The 16,417-nt window shown below is 44.6% G+C and overlaps 1 protein-coding gene across 7 annotated transcripts in view; it reads right to left on the bottom strand.

Annotated features, from left to right (window-relative positions):
* Positions 1-16,417, bottom strand: part of ZNF827 (zinc finger protein 827) — a 187,132-nt gene that overhangs the window by 129,504 nt on the left and 41,211 nt on the right. For all 7 annotated transcript variants that reach the window (XM_021101536.1, XM_021101535.1, XM_021101538.1 and 4 more), the window contains exon 3: positions 7,780-7,952. In XM_021101536.1, the coding sequence (XP_020957195.1) occupies positions 7,780-7,952 (173 nt within the window). The remainder of the gene's footprint in view (positions 1-7,779; positions 7,953-16,417) is intronic.

Here is a 16,417-nt window from a genome sequence, read left to right as displayed (position 1 = left end):
GTGATGTCTTCAGAGAAAATAGTGTAAACCCAGCACAATGTGAACGTACGTAATTACTAGTTGGGGGTCAAGAGGCAACCTGTCAGGTAGCTTCTCTCACAATATACTACGTGGCATGGACCCAATTACTACCATCCAGAGAATTAGTTATGTTTTGCAAACATAGTTAGAATGTTCACAAATGCTTCTTTAGGTAATTAAGAATGTGGAAAATAATGCCTTCAGGATATTCCCTTTCACAGACAGAGCAATTGAGCAAGTGGTTGGAGCAAAAGGACATGTAGAGAGAGAAGAGAGGGCAGTCCTTGATGTGGTGCAGCAGGTTAAGAATCCAACTGCAGCAGCTCATGTGGCTGCGGAGGCGTGGGTTTGATCCTGGCCAGGGGAGGTGGGTTCCATCCCTGGTCTGGGAACTTCCATATGACACAGGTAGGGCCATTTAAAAAAGAGAGAGAGAAAAAGAGGGCGTTCCCTTCGTGGCTCAGAGGTTACCGAACCTGACTAGCATCCATGAGGACCAAGGTCAATTCCCAGCCTTGCTCAGTGGGTTTAGGATCCGGCGTTGCCATGAGATGTTGTGTGGGTCGCAGACGCGGCTTGGATCCCGAGTTGCTGTGGCTCTGGTGTAGGCTGGCAGCTTCAGCTCCAACTGGACTTCTAGCCTGGGAACCTTCATATGCTGCGGGTGCAGCCCTAAAAAGACAAAAGACAAAAAATATATATATATAAAATAAAAAAAATATATATATATAAAATAAAAAAAGAAAAGGAAAGAGAAAAAGAATGTAGAGGGGAGAAAAACTCAGGGCTAATCCCCACTGGCTAAGAACAGTCCCAGGCGGATGATACCAGTGTTTCCAAACAGCATTCTATCAGGCTCTTGATTCTGATGTCTGCAATGAAAGAATGCAGACCTTAACTGCACACACAATACCTGTAAAAACGGCAAGAAACCTTTTTTTCCTTCCTGTCACAACCCAATGCAGTGCCTGAAAAAGTGAGGAAATCATTGCATTGGCCTGAGCCAGGCCTGGGACTGGCAGGTGCTTGTAAGCCTGTAACTTCCCCATTCACCTCTGCCAATGGACTTCGCAATGACCCACTCCGCGCTGCTATTTCAGGACGGGTGCTCCCTCGAGGGGAAACTGCCAATGGGGGAGATTGGGGCCAAGAGATCTGAGGAGTTCTGTGATTTGGACCAACCAGTAGACAGGGCACAAAACCGAAACCAAACTGACCCCTCATCTTCCAGGGGCGATCTCGGCAGGATTTGAACCCAGGTCTAACACAGGTTAAAGGTTAAAGGTTCCTTAATCCACTGCACCGCCTGGCTCCTCTGAGCAGGCTTCCTTTCCAAGAGAGCAAAGTTTTACTACAGCTGTTTATGCATTCTGAGTGCGATCCAAAAGCATTATTCACCAGCCAAAACATACTTTTAAATAACGTTAAGTGACCAACAAAAGCAAAGAAATTAAAAGTTAATGGAGAGATCCTGTCGCTACAGCACCCCACTGTGGCTTTTTGAAAAAGACAACAGGAAAGATACTGGGTCCCCCAAAGCGTGAATTTCTCAGCAGAAATGACCAGATAAACTTCAGCAAAGCTTAGCTCCTTAAAAAGCTTCTCCTCTGCCAGGTCCAGAGGGGCTAGAGGTGGGGACACATACTCTCTGTCACTGGCCAGTTAACTGACCTGTCTCTGTTCTTTCACAACAAAGGGATTTCACTCAGGAGCAAATGGATTCATCCACCCGGAAGACGCTCCACCCCATTCACTCAGGAGCAGGCACCTTGGGGGGCCTCAGGTCACAGCCCCAGGGGACCCTGCCAGGTGCGGGCACACAGCTCGCCCAGGAACCAGGTGGTAAAGGTCACGAGGCAGAAAGCATCCATGTCCCCGGGAGCAGTGCAGTGGAGCAGATTCCATTTCAGGAGTATCCTGACATCTACTGCTCAGGACAGGAGACAAACTAGTCCAGGAACAGAAGCTCCAGAAGCAGCTTCTGGAAAAAGGAAAAGGATGGAGAGCAAGTCCAGGTTCTAAAATCAAAAAGGGAGTCCTGGGAGTTCCTGCTGTAGTGCAGTGGGTTAAGAGTCGGACTGCAGCAGCTTGAGTCGCTGCGGAAGTGAGGGTTTGATCCCTGCCCGGGAACCTCCACATGCTGCGGGTGTGGCCATAAATATTAAGAAAAAGAAAGGAAGGAAGGAAGGAAGAAAAGGGAGCCCTGGAATCAAAAGTCAGTGCCCAAGCACTGTACCTGGCTTCTTTCCCACCCATCCTGACCTGACATTTAGTTGCAGAAAAATGAGTGACCGTTAAAAAGAAAAACAGTGGGAGTTGCCTTCGTGGCTCAGCAGTTAACAAACCCAACTAGGATCCATGAGGATGCCGTTTTGACCCCTGGCCTCACTCAGTGGGTTAAGATCCAGCATTGCTGTGGCTGTGGTGTAGGCCAGCGGCTGTAGCTCTGATTCGACCCCTAGCCTGGGAACCTCCATGCACCGCGGATGAAGCCCTGAAAAACAAAAAAGATGGAAGGAAGGAAAAAGAGAGAGAGAGAGAGAGAAGGGAAGGGAAGGGAAGGGAAGGGAAGGGAAGGGAAGGGAAGGGAAGGGAAAGGAAAGGAAAGGAAAGGAAAGGGAAGGAAAAGAAACAGTGGATGCGGTGTGGATTCTCGAGCATGGAGAGTTTTACTGGAGCTTAGACCTTCCCCGGGGGCCCAGAGCTTGCATTTCTTTTCTTTTTCTTTTTTTTCTTTTTTTTTTTTTTTTGTCTTTTTGTCTTTTCTAGGGCCTGGAGGTTCCCAGGCTAGGGGTCTAATTGGAGCTGCAGCCTACATCACAGCCACAGCAACGCCAGATCCAAGCCATGTCTGTGACCTACACCAGAGCACATGGCAACACAGCTCACGGCAACGCTGGATCCCTAACCCACTGAGCAAGGCCAGGAATCGGACCCGCAACCTCATGGTTCCTAGTCAGATTCATTAGCCACTGAGCCACAACAGGAACTCCCAAGCATGTCATTCTTTCCAGGTTACCTTGAGACGTGTTTCCTGCTGCCATCCTGCACCAAAAGCGTGAGTCGCCCCAGCAAGAGGTGGGAGGCAGAGGGGCTGCTGCAGCAGCACTGCAGCAGTGAAGGAACAAGGACCCCTTGGGAGACTCCTCCTCCCTGCTTAGGGGACTGGGCAGGGGCGGGGCTTACCGAGCAGTCACCAACTTAGTTGGCCGGCCTGAAACTAGACAAAGGCAGTGCCCTGGCCCCACGACCACTGCCCACTTCTGGACACCTGTGTTCTTTCTTTTTCTTTTTACGGCTACACCTGCGGCATATGGAAGTTCCCAGGCCAAGGGTCAAACTGGAGCTGCGTCTGCAACCAGCATCACAGCTTACAGCAAATGCTGGATCCTTAACCCAGTGAGTCACAATGGGAACTCCCCTGCACCAGGGTTCTTGATCTCAGTTGTCCTCACCTCTGTTCAATTTAGTTTATGAATTCCGCATTTAATTCCTGTATGCTCACTCATCCAGGAAAGTTGTAAAAGACTTAATGGAAATCTAAGATAACCCTGAGGAAGCTAGAGGCATTTACAAGCTCCTTCCGCAGCAAGCCATAAAAACATTTGCATGATATATTACAGAGGAAAAACAGCCTTTCCGAAAAAGTACAGTGCCTAGAACCCAGTAAGTACTGTGTTTGTTGAACAAAGAATAGAATCCCATTTTTTTCTTAAGTAAATCTATATAATCAACAGAGAAGGATACAGATTAGAGTGATGATAATGGTTATTTCTCTGTGATGGGATTAGGGATGATCGCATATTCTTTTTTTTTAATTTAATTTTTTTTTTTTTTTTTTTTTTTTTTTTTTTTTTTTTTGCTTTTTAGGGCTGTACCTGCGGCACAGCAGCAGGCCCATACCACAGCTCACAGCAACACCATATCCTTTTTTTTTTTTGGTCTCTTCCTTTTTTAGGACCACACCACAGCATATGGAGGTTCCCAGGCTAGGGGTCGAATCAGAGCTGCAGCTGCTGGCCTATGCCAAAGACACAGCAATGCCAGATCCGAGCCTCGTCTGCAATCTACACCACAGCTTACGGCAACGCCGGATCCTCAAGCCACTGAGCAAGGCCAGGGATCGAACCCGCAATCCTAGTCGGATTCGTTAACCACTGCGCCACGACAGGAACTCCGAAACACCATATCCTTAACCCACTGAGCAAAGCCAAGGATCGAACCCACATCCTCATGGATCCTAGTTGGGTTTATTAACCAATAAGCCACAAAGGGAATTCTTCCTCTTTTTGTTTATCAGCTTTTCTAAATTCTCAGCACTAAAGCTATCCCACCCAAAAAGAAATGCAGTAAAATTTAGAGTAATTCTTTTATGCTGTATCATTAATTTATTTCTAAATGTAAATAATTTTGGATAATCATTATTATGGTAGCTGTATTTCTTGAGTATTTCTCTGTGCTCCGCATCACATTAAGTGCTGTATGTCCATTATCTCATTTAACCCTTACAACAATGCCATGAGACAGACTGTATGATGATTATCTCTATGAGTGGAAACAAAGCCTTGGAGAGGTTAAATGAGTCACCCGAAGCCCCACAGCTATAAAAGTCATGGAACTGAGATTCTAGGAGATTTTTTTTTTTTTTTCCTGACCACACAGTTTGAGATCTTAATCTACAGGCTATACTGCCCCCACTTCTAAGGCAGGATTCCTTTTAGAAACTCTATCCATGTTCGAGGTCTCTGATGAGCACGGCAGAGACCGTCTATTCCTAAGGCCATGGCCATTAGATTTCTCCAGAGTCTAGGTTTTCAAAATGGAGCAAAATGAAAGTATGTCTAATCAGATGTAAATCACGGGAGTTCCCGTCGTGGCACAGCGGAAACGAATCTGATTAGGAACCACGAGGTTGTGGGTTCGATTGCTGGCCTCACTCAGTGAGTTAAGGATCCAGCGTTTCCGTGAGCTGTGGTGTAGGTTGCAGACACAGCTTGGATCTGGCATTGCTGTGGCTGTGGCGTAGGCCGGTGGCTACAGCTCTGGTGAGACCCCTAGCCTGGGAACCTCCATATGCCTCAGGTGCAGCCCTAAAATGACAAAAGACCAAAAAAAAAAAAAAAAAAAAAAAAGCAAATCATGAATTCTTTGAGTAAAGCAAAAACGCAAGCCCATAAGTGAGGTGGAGAACAGAGAAAAAAAAAAAAAAGGCAAAAAGCATCTGATGAAATTAAACTTGCATGAGCCTTTCTCACACTGCCCTTCTCAAAAGCTCAACAGGTTAGGACACCACGAGTTGGAATAAAGTAGTAATTTCACACAATGGCTTTATTGTACTGGTTATTGATTTGTTCTGAAAGCATTCTGAGACCTTGAGACCCACACAGCACTGGCCGCTCTCATCTGCAACACTGTCATGGTCAACCATCTGTGTCATCAAGGCACCCAACTCCTCTCCCTGCACTTTCAGGGTCAGTAGTTCCTGCTACGGAAAACCCAGCTTTTTTTTTTTTTTCCATGGGTTTATAAATAGGTTGTTTTAAGTGACCCTGAGCTGAAACCAGGCTTACAAGGTGTCAGGCCAGATGCAAGTTTTCTGCTCACTGAAGCTTTAAATTTGCCAGACCCGATGTCTAAATGCAGTGCAGGACATAGAAACAGAAACAAATTTTAGTTTTAAAGGCGTTTCTTGGAAGTCTCGTCCTGCTAATGAAATCCACTTTGCAGGTGTAAAATACGAGATATTACTTTAGGAAGAGGTGACAGAGGACGATGAGGGTTTGAGTGAAAAACGAAGTTGGCTCGGTAAAATTCAACCAACTAGAACTCCCTGGTGAAACAGATTCTGAAAATGAAGGGCATGCCACTCCCTCGAGAAAAAGGCCAATGGTAGAAAACAAATTGTAGCATGGCTTTCATTTTTTTTTAATTTCCACGCTATTTTCTAAAGTTCGTAGAGGTTCTGTCTGATGACACATTTTCAGATCTGTAATTCTAAGCAGTGATTACTGATCAATTCAGAAGAATAAGACTCCAAGATTTTGAAAAAAGACAATATTTCAATTATGTACACAGACTATACTTCCTATGGCAGGAAAGTAAACACTTTATCTGTCAACAGCCAGATAATACTACAAATATCAGTGAAAATGACTGTTATTATTGTTAAAATTATCATTACTAAATTATTAAAATGTTCAACAATAGTTATTGAAATTAAACAACTACCATTGAACATCCCTGTCACAAATACTTTGCTAATATTATCTCCTTAAAAAAATTTTTTTTTTTTTTTTTGGTCTTTTTGCCTTTTCTAGGGCCGCACCCACGGCATATGGAAGTCCCCAGGCTAGGGGTCTAATCGGAGCTGTAGCCACCGGCCTACACCAGAGCCAAAGCAACTCGGGATCTGAGCCGAGTCTGCGACCTACACCACAGCTCACAGCAACGCCGGATCCTTAACCCACTGAGCAAGGCCAGGGATCGAACCCGAAACCTCATGGTTCCTAGTCGGATTCGTTAACCACTGCGCCACAACGGGAACTCCTATCTCCTTAAATGTTAATGATATCCCTTCCAGGTGAAGATAATCATTCCCATTTAACAGATGAGAAAATTGAGTCTAAAGACTCATTGGCTCACAGCCTCTTAATAAGTTGCATCATAAGATTTAAAGGCAGGCCTATCAAATTCAAATACTCAAGCTCTTTTGATCTTATGGGTTTCCTCCTTGAGTTTCAGACAAAACCCTTAGTATGATGTGGGTCAGCTAGAAAGATTTCTAGATGACTAAGTCTTCCTGAAGCTCACATAAGAGTGACACATAGTCTAGTCAACTCCCTATATGCTCATTACAGGCACAAGCCGCGCAGTTGTTCCTATTGGGACGTTGCAAACACTGTGCTTAGCTGTTCACTAGGCGTGAACCTGGGAATTAGGATGGCTCAAACTCTGACGGCCTCGGCAGGGCTCAATCTTCCCAGGAACGGCCCCCCAGCCTCCCAGAGGGCGCAAGTTAAAGCCCAGGTGTCTTTCAATGTCCTCACACGTCCTTAAGACATCTTGGGTTTGTGAGTTGGAGGCCCAAGCAACAGCGCAAGGGGGGACTCCCTTAGGAAGCAGGGCAGCTCCAGCTCCTCCCTGGATCTCTTTCCCTGCTCCTTGATCTTCCCCAACTCTTCCTTCAAGTGCCCCAAAACGCAGCACCTGCACGGCCAGGTTAGGCTGCTGCTTCCCAAGAGGAAAGGACAGGAAGTTCCTGTTGTGGCTCAGCGGGTTAAGAACCAGACTAATATCCATGAGGACGCAGTTTCGATCCCTGGCCTTGCTCAGTGGGTTAAGGATCCAGCATGGCCACAAGCTTCAGCACAGGTTGAAGACATTGCTTGGATCTGGCGTGGCTGTGGCAGTAGCAAGCTGGCAGCTGCAGTTCCATTTGACCCCTAGCCCTGGGAACTTCCACATGCTGCAGGTGCGGCCCTTAAAAAAAAAAAAGAAACAATAGGAAAGGCCAGCACTACACTACAAATACAATTTGGATAGTGAGGCTTCTCTCTGCCTTTAAGTTCTGGGTTGACGTTTACAGGAGATCGTTTGCAACATGCTTCATGTGCATGGCATCTACCTTTCACCCCTGAGCACTGCCATCCACAGGCTCCGAGATGGCCCCACTCCTGCCCAGGGGGCTCCTGCTTGGCACCATACGAAAGGGCCCTGGCTGGGCCTGCATCCCTGGGAGCCCATCCCCAGGTGGCTTACCTTCATGTGGGATTTGAGATTGTCCTTGCGAGCACACCGGAATGGACAGAGCGGACACTGATGACTTTTTAAACCTGTGTGAATCACCATGTGCCGCTTCCAGTAACTCTTCCTTTTTATAACCAAACCACATATGGGACACTGGAAAGGCTTTCCGCTTTCCTCTTCTGAGGCTTGGAAGAAGGAGAAAGATAGGAAAATTAAGGCAAGCAAAAAGACACATTGCATCCAGTGCTAATTCACATGCATTGCTTTATAAAGGACACTAACAAGGAACTGGGGAAAGTGGGTGAGGGGGGTCGTTTGGGGTTCGTTTTGGGGTATTTTTTGGGGGGGTTGCCATTCCAAGACTTTATCCATGAGGAAGCATTATGCCCGCTTTTCTGCAGGTAGAAACCCTCGTTCATCTCGTACTTCCACCTGGCTCCCATTTTTCAAAATCTAATCACCCTGCCCTGGGAAAGTCCTGCTTCTGGAGGCCACCTCCCACTTTGCAGGGCATCCGTGCCCCCTTAGTCCAGAGAAGCTTGACTTCAGGGCCTTTGCTTCCTAAAGCTAACTGCCAGACTCAAGATCACATCTGAATTCCTGAACTTGGAAAACGGCAAGAAATAAAGACAAGTCAAATGGCCCGAGGATAACACCACACTGAAAACCAAAGAGCCATCATAAACCTCACAAGCCCAACTCCAATGGAGACAAATTTCAGGATCCTACTGTGATTCATTTAGCTATGGCTTGAGGAGATGCTGCTGCCAATTTGGCCACGAGGGGGTCTTCAGGTCCGGGGTTTCCACCCTCTTACTTCTGTCCCTCTAGTAGCCACTTAGATGTGCTGTCCTCCTCTGCACTGTGACTGAGCTCCACCACTTTGGGAAGAGCTACAACTGGACAGCCACAGACGCTTCCATTTTTCAGGGAAGCAAACGAACCATCTACTTCCCCCAAGGAAGGCTGAGCTCATTCTCTCCTCCATCAGCCCCTTGAGGAAGGGTGTCCGCTGTGTGACACTGGGTTGCACCCTCTGGTCTGCCATCGCTCAGGGCCACACCAGCCTCTGCAATTCAGGGATACAGAAAATAAAAAGGACTTCAGAACTCCAACTCTCCTTTCTTACTCATGAGGGATCCGAAACATTTCCAAACAGGTTAAATAAGTTGTAATACACTCATAAAAGTAAATATAAGAAGCTATTTTAAAAAATGAACTAGACCTATAGAAGCTGATACAGAAACATGTCCAAGATATTGGAGTCAGTAGATAAAGCAAGAATTGAAATGATATGTCTAGAAGCGTTCTATTTTTATTTTCTAAAAAGCAGGCATCAATTGCTGCTCACACCATTAGGTGAAAGGTTGATAAGGGACTTTATAAAAGATGAATCAAGCTGACAACACCTAAAAAACGTTAATCTTAATACTACAAATGGGCTGGACATTGCGTGCCCTCTGATAAACGACCTATGAAATAGTCCTACCAAATATGTAACCATGCTTCTATTACAACTAGCAGTTTACTGGAAATACAGGTGATTTTTTTCCAAAAAAATGTTAAATACACTGAGAGGGATGGAAGCAGCCAAATTCGGAATGTGGGACATTCTATAGGACAAATGACCCAGTTTCTTCAGCAAGTAAATGGCATTTTAAAAAGGGAAGAGGTACAGATGAAAAGACACTTGAGAGACAGATAAAGCCAATGCAAGGTGTGAAGCTTATTTTGCTTCTAATTTGAACAAAGCAATTATAAAAAGACACTTTTGAGATCACTGAGAAAATAGCCTGGGTGTTCCATAAGATCACATAACAATCGTTAATCCTGTTTGATGTGATAATAGTTATTGGCTATTTGTTTTTAAAGTCCATATATATATACATATATATATGCAAATGAGTGAGGTCTGGGATTTGCTTTTAAATATTTGAGTGAAAAAAAGAGAGAGGGGAATAGGAAGAATACGAAGAATAAATGAAAGAAAAAAATCTTTTTATTCGTATAAAAATTGTCTAGAAGTGACCCACGAAACCATTAAGCCGTTCGCTTTAAAGGACTGTGGATTAAAAGGAAGGGGTCATGGAGGGAAGCTTTTGTTTTCATTGTCTATTCCTCTGTACTACTTGAATTTTTTAACATACACTGTACTTTTGTAATTTTAAAAGGGAATATTCCCAGGTGTAAACTTTAAAATAATCTTATTATTTATTCATGAGGTCAACTGAGTCCCCACATGCAGAGAACCACTTAAAATGGATGGAACCAGAAGGTTCTGGAATAAAGTCGGGGTGTTTCAAAGATGCTGTTTTGTTTTGTTTTAACAGGTGTGCAGCTGCCGACAGGTGTAAGCATTTACCTTGCCTACAGGTGGAAGCAACATTGATTTGCTCAACCGAAGCAACTTGGAAAAGACCCCTCCATCGAAAAACACACCCTTCAAGTCTGTAAACACTATGACATGTTTCATCACGAGTATTTCCTTTTCTGACTCGGGGATGGGGTAGGCGTGGAGGGTGATCTTTTACGCTGGGAAAAGCACACTTTGTAGGGGCCTATACACATGCTTTTTATTAACCCAATAGCGCTTTCCTGCTGCCTCTTGTCGATGGCCTCCGCTGACCTGGAGTCCTAGCCCTAATTCGGCCTCTCATTTTCTAGCCTTCACTGTCATTCCCTTCACTCTGATGTCTTGATCACAAGAACGACACGTTTCAACAATAGGTTTGAGAGAAAAGAGTGAATCAGGCCCCCAGGTGAGAGAGCTGTCCTAAAGCCAGAGGGAGGAAAATGATAATGATGTCTATTTGGGGTTGTAAGAACATCAAAGGAGAAAGAGACACACAATCAGGCTGCCACTAATTCCCATCTTCAGGAAGTATTGCCTACTGTCTAAACCCTAAGCTGCCTAATTTTACATCTCTGGGAGAGGAGAGAAAAACCAAGATGTCCTCCACTGACCTGAGATTTCACAGCACATCGCAGGAAGCAGGAAAAAGGCATTTACTGACAAAAGGAACACCCTGGCTTCCCCTGGACAACTGGCCTTGCCTAAGGTTACCAGCAGGCTTCCTATTTTTTTTTCTGACACGCACCCAACTGCCACCCCAATCACCTACTCCACACTGCAAAGGTAGGGCAGCCTCCACTATGTTAAACCCTGCATATTCGTATTTCACATAAATCTGTTTTCTTTGGGAGCTATGCTTCCTGAGCTTTAATTAACACCAAAATATAAGGAATCATGTACAAATTAAGGTGTCCTTGGATAGAGTGTAGAAAAAATTCTGAACACTCACAAGGAATGGAAACTAACTGCAAGAAATGCGGTCCAAGAGCTACACTTCCGTAACTATTTGACATTTTTAACTGATCACAGCAGGAAAGGAAGACAGAAGCCAAAGATAAAAGTAACCAGGAGACAATGATGGAGTTTAAAAGTTGGCCAATCAGTTCCCCTGGTAATATGTGCATTTTTATTTCTTAAAAAAATTCATATTTTAGTACTGTCTCCGTGCAAACATGTTAACTACTTTAGAGAAAAGGGAAAGCAGAACGTATTCTACTTTGTATGCCAAAGGATTTTCAAGGAACTGACAGCTGTAAATTCCTTCAGATTTAGAGCCTAAGGAAACAGGACCACTTCCTCAGAATGAACCATACATTCTTGAGGCAGCAGGATTGAAATGTTCTTAATTTCACCTAGTTTACAACTGTCCGATGAACAACTTCCCCAAATACACCACTAGTTCAGATCACTGCAAATAAACCTCAATTCTACCAAATGCTACCAGACCCAGGAGGATGGATTGCTGCTGATTTGCTCCTTTGGAGAAAACATGTTCTCTTTATAGGCAGTACTAGGACTGGAATAAAAGCGAAAATAAATGAGTGTAAAACGCCTGTCATGTAGTCAACGGAAGCTATAGGTAGTAGCTGTTGTAATAACAGTAGTGACAATAAACTCTAATCCACACCCTCCAAAGCAAAAAAACCTACCATCAGAGCAGATGTCAATTTAAACAGCTGACATCACATCATAAACACGTAGCTCAGGGCCGGGACCAACATGGCAGGTCATTACCGGAGCCAAGAGGAAATAAAGTTCAGCAGGACACCCCCTCCTTCCCCGCACCCCATGCTCTTCAGGTAGATCCAGCTCAGCCTAGGCAGAACTCAGACGGCCAAGTTCAGCTGGGCAGAAGGAAAAGATGGAAGGGCAGGAGAGGAAGAGAGTGGAGTTGGGAAGGGCTGGCGCAGGGCTGTAAGTCCTGACCGACGTTGTCTCCAGCCCCCAAAACAGTGCTGGGGACAAAGCACACTTCAGTAATTGTGGCTTGGACTCTTAATGAGATTACGTGCAAAGGGCTGGGTTAAGACAGTATCTCAAAAAGAAAACAAGCACTGGAAATGGGAGGAAAAGGTACAGAAAGCTGCAAGTTCCCGTGGAAGTAGGATTAATCCAAAGTGCCTGCCTTTCACACAGTATGCCAACACACATCTTGAAAGGATATGTATAAATATGTGCAAATATTGTTCACATATTCATACCTCACCTAGTTCCACAATGAATTTTGGAGCAGCATATATTAAAAATGCATGCAGTGTGACCACCTCATTAATAAAGTACAATGATGTATGTCAAACCATCAAACTGTTTGCAATGGATGAGGTCTGTCCAAGGCAGAGAGATGATCTTGTAGGAGGTTTGACAGTGAATTTTATGAGGCAATATATTTAATTCAAAAATGGGAGGGGGAGTTTGTTATTAGCTGAGAGATAAAGAAAGTAAAGGCAGGAGTTCCCGTTGTGGCACAGTGGTTAACGAATCCGACTAGGAACCATGAGGTTGTGGGTTCGGTCCCTGCCCTTGCTCAGTGGGTTAACGATCCGGTGTTGCCGTGAGCTGTGATGTAGGTCCCAGATGCGGCTCGGATCCCTCGTTGCTGTGGCTCTGGGTAGGCCGGTGGCTACAGCTCCAATTCACCCCTAACCTGGGAACCTCCATATGCCGCGGGAGCGGCCCAAGAAATGGCAAAAAAAGACAAAAAAAAAAAAAAAAAAGTAAAGGCAAAGAATTTTATTTTATTTATTTTACTTTATTAAAAAATATATATATTTTTTCTTTTTAGGGCCACACCTGCAGCATATGGAAGTTCCAAGGCTAGGGGTCCAATCGAAGCTGCAGCTGCTGGCCTACCACAGCCACAGCAATGCCAGATCCTTAACCCACTGAGTAAGGCCAGGGATCAAATCTGAATCCTCACGACATTCTATCAGGTTCTTAACCCACTGAGCCACAAAGGGAGCTCCGAGCAGGAACTTTAAAGCGAGGAAGAATCTTGGGATAATTTCCAAGCAGTTCAGTGTACAGTTGAGGAAACTGAACTAAGGTGTCTGACCATCACAGTCCCTCTGCCAATATCTTCACTTCCAGGTGGTGCTCTGCCCTGTTGTCCATACAGAAATCCACAAAGCAACAACAAAACTTCAGCGGGCTAGGAGTTCCCATCATGGCTCAGCAGAAACGAATCTGACTAGCAACCATGAGGACGCAGGTTCAATCCCTAGCCTCGATCAGTGGGTCAAGGATCCGTCATTGCCATGAGCTGTGGTGTAGGTCACAGATGCGGCTCAGATCTGATGTTGCTGTGGCTGTGGTATAGGCCAGCGGCTACAGCTTCAATTTGACTCCTAGCCTGGGAACCTCCATATGCCGCAGGTGCAGCCATAAAAAGACAAAAAAAAAAAAAAAAAAAAAACTTTGGTAGGCAAAAATATATATATATATATATCATGGAGGGCTTTAACTGAATCGCTGTTACTCAGGGTAGGTATTTTTTAAAGGCTTGGAAATCAAACTCTGTCTTATTCTATCCAAGTGGCAATCTGCAGAAAATCGAGGTAATTTGCAAGTGGGCAGTTTCTGCAAACAGATCCTTCCATACGCATGGAAGGCGTTTAGGATGCTAGGTGGCAATGAGTGTGTATAATCTGTGCACAGTCACCGTCCCCACCCCAGGCCTGCTAACCTACTAGTGGCATCTGCGTAGGACGGGCCATTGTCCTGCCTAACGATACACATGGACGTAGTATCTTTCCACATTTGAGCACATCTCCCAAATCCTATTTCAGAGAAACAAAAAAAGCTACATTGGCAATGGATGTCCCTGTGTCTTTCTTTCTTTTTTTTTTTTCTTTTTTTTGTCTTTTTTTGCCATTTCTTGGGCCGCTCCCGCAGCATATGGAGGTTCCCAGGTTAGGGGTCTAATCAGAGCTGTAGCTGCCAGTCTACGCCAGAGCCACAGCAACGAGGGATCCGAGCCGCGTCTTCGACCTACACCACAGCTCATGGCAACTCGGGATCCTTAACCCACTGAGCAAGGCCAGGGATCGAACCTGCAACCTCATGGTTCCTAGTCAGATTCATTAACCACTGCGCCACAACGGGAACTCCCCCCTGTGTCTTTCTGTTGTTACTGACACTGAACTAATGGATGCATATTTTAACAGCTGGTAAGTATTCAATAAGAAACTAAGAGATAAGGCTGGTATCTAGAGACGGTCTAAGTTTAAATCACCAGGGAAATATATTGAGAACAGCGGCAGATAGCTCTGAATCTTGATTAAAAAGTGAATTTTCGAAAGAAGTCCCTGTATGCGATCATTCCAGATTATGGCTCTAATGATGATGGACCCTGCGGGGCGTATCAGAAGAGGTGACCTCACTTTCTGGACTTCCTATGCTTTTGCAATAATGTTAATAACATCTCATAAATAGGAATGAAAACAGCAGCCAGAAAACCCTATCTATTGACCCGGACATACATATTCTTAGCTCTCCGCTGGCATCTAAGCACATTTAAACCTGACTCGGGAAAATAAGACACTTTGGAGACACTCTCTGGGAAACTCTCCTACTTATTCCTTTTAACCAGGAGCTTGGCATCCTGGGAATCTTGGTGGCCTTCTACAGGAAACTTTGTCTTTAAAATAAAAACCATTTATTTTATTCTGAGCTGCAACAGAACAGTAGCTTCAAAGAGAATTGAGTCAATGGGTGACATTTATCTTTAGAGCAAACGGACACAATCTTCTCTCTATCGTGTCCCCTTTCAGAGGAGCAGTGTCGCATGTGCTGGGGCTCAAGGTCACATGAAAGAAACCTCCTCCTCCAGTGTCACCTCTCTTTGTGGTGGGTGTGTGTGGGGGTCTATCAAGTGGTGGACTCTTTAAGGAATTAAATACACCATGACCTGGCAATAACAGAATCCTGTGCAAAAAAGACGAATAAGGCCAGACCTAAAAGACACTTTTTTTCCATGGACTTGCCTTGACCTAAAGAAGGTCAAAGAAACGCTGGTGTCTAAATGACTCAATACAGGACTGGCTTTTCTAGTGCATCCTGCTTTGTAACTTCAGAATCAACCTTCTATGCCCTTTTTGCAACATTGTGAGAAACAGCTTTAAAATATAAGCCCTACTTGAAATCGGGATGGTACATCATTTATTTTTGTGGATTTCTTTCTTTCTTTCTTTTGGGGGGTGGGTTATTTATTGTTTATTTAAATCTTTAGGCTACAGAAACTTTTTCCCTGCTGTGAGAAGTCTGTCCACCTATCTATCTTAGCTTGACTTAAACTAAGATTTCTTTCTAAAGTAAAGGAAAAAATAATAATGAGAAATGTTTAGAAACATGGGTCACAGCTCTCACTGCATTCCCGCAATGCTTTTTATTTTTTATCCTTTTTTTTTTAATTTTTTTGTCGAGCCCCCAGCATGTGGAAGTTCTGGGGCCAGGGATCAAACTTGCGCCATGGACATAACCAGAGCTACAACAGTGACCATGCTAGATCCTTAACCCACTAGGCCACCAGGGAACTCCCCATAATGCTTTTTGGATAAAGCCAAGTTACATCCAAATCCAGCCCCCTGAAACCCTGAAACCAACAGTGTAGTGTCCAAAAGTGGGGGAAAGGGAGGGGGCAGATGGAAAGGACCCACCTTCCCTTCCAATCCTCATCTTCGAAAACCAGTGATCCGGAGTTACCACTGTGGCTCAGCAGTAACAAATCCGACTATTATTCATGAGGGTGCAGGTTCGATCCCTGGCCTCGCTCAGTGGGTTAAGGATCCAGCGTTGCTGTGAGCTGTGGTATAGGTCGCAGACAAGGCTCAGATCTGGTATTGCTGCTTGTGACCGTCAGCTGCAGCTCTAATTCAACCCCTAGTCTGAGAAATTCCATATGCCAAACTTGCAGTAAAAGCAGCCCTAAAAAGAAAAAAAAGAAACAAAGAAAAAAAAAAAAAAAACCCCAAAAACCCAGTAATCCCAGTAACACCAACAAAGTCATCTCTCCAGGATACAAGGAGAAATAACAAAATCAGATATTCTATCAATCAGATATTCTATAATCCAGTTAGAATGGTGGGAAGTGATGATATTCATTCTAAGTGAACAGTGCAAAGAGGCACCCCCTCTTCTATTTCCAGTCCAGGCCATAAAAAACAGAACTTGTCCATTGACCTAAGTATGCACTGACAGATGAAAGGATAAAGATGGGGTACATATGGTACAGTGGAATACTACTCAGCCATTTAAAAAAAGAATGAAACGATACTGTTGGCAGCAACATGGACAGATCTA

This window comes from Sus scrofa, chromosome 8 (assembly GCF_000003025.6).
Source record: "Sus scrofa isolate TJ Tabasco breed Duroc chromosome 8, Sscrofa11.1, whole genome shotgun sequence".
In the NCBI taxonomy this organism is placed as follows: Eukaryota; Metazoa; Chordata; class Mammalia; order Artiodactyla; family Suidae; genus Sus; species Sus scrofa.
This window is presented reverse-complemented; position numbering and strand designations above follow the sequence as displayed.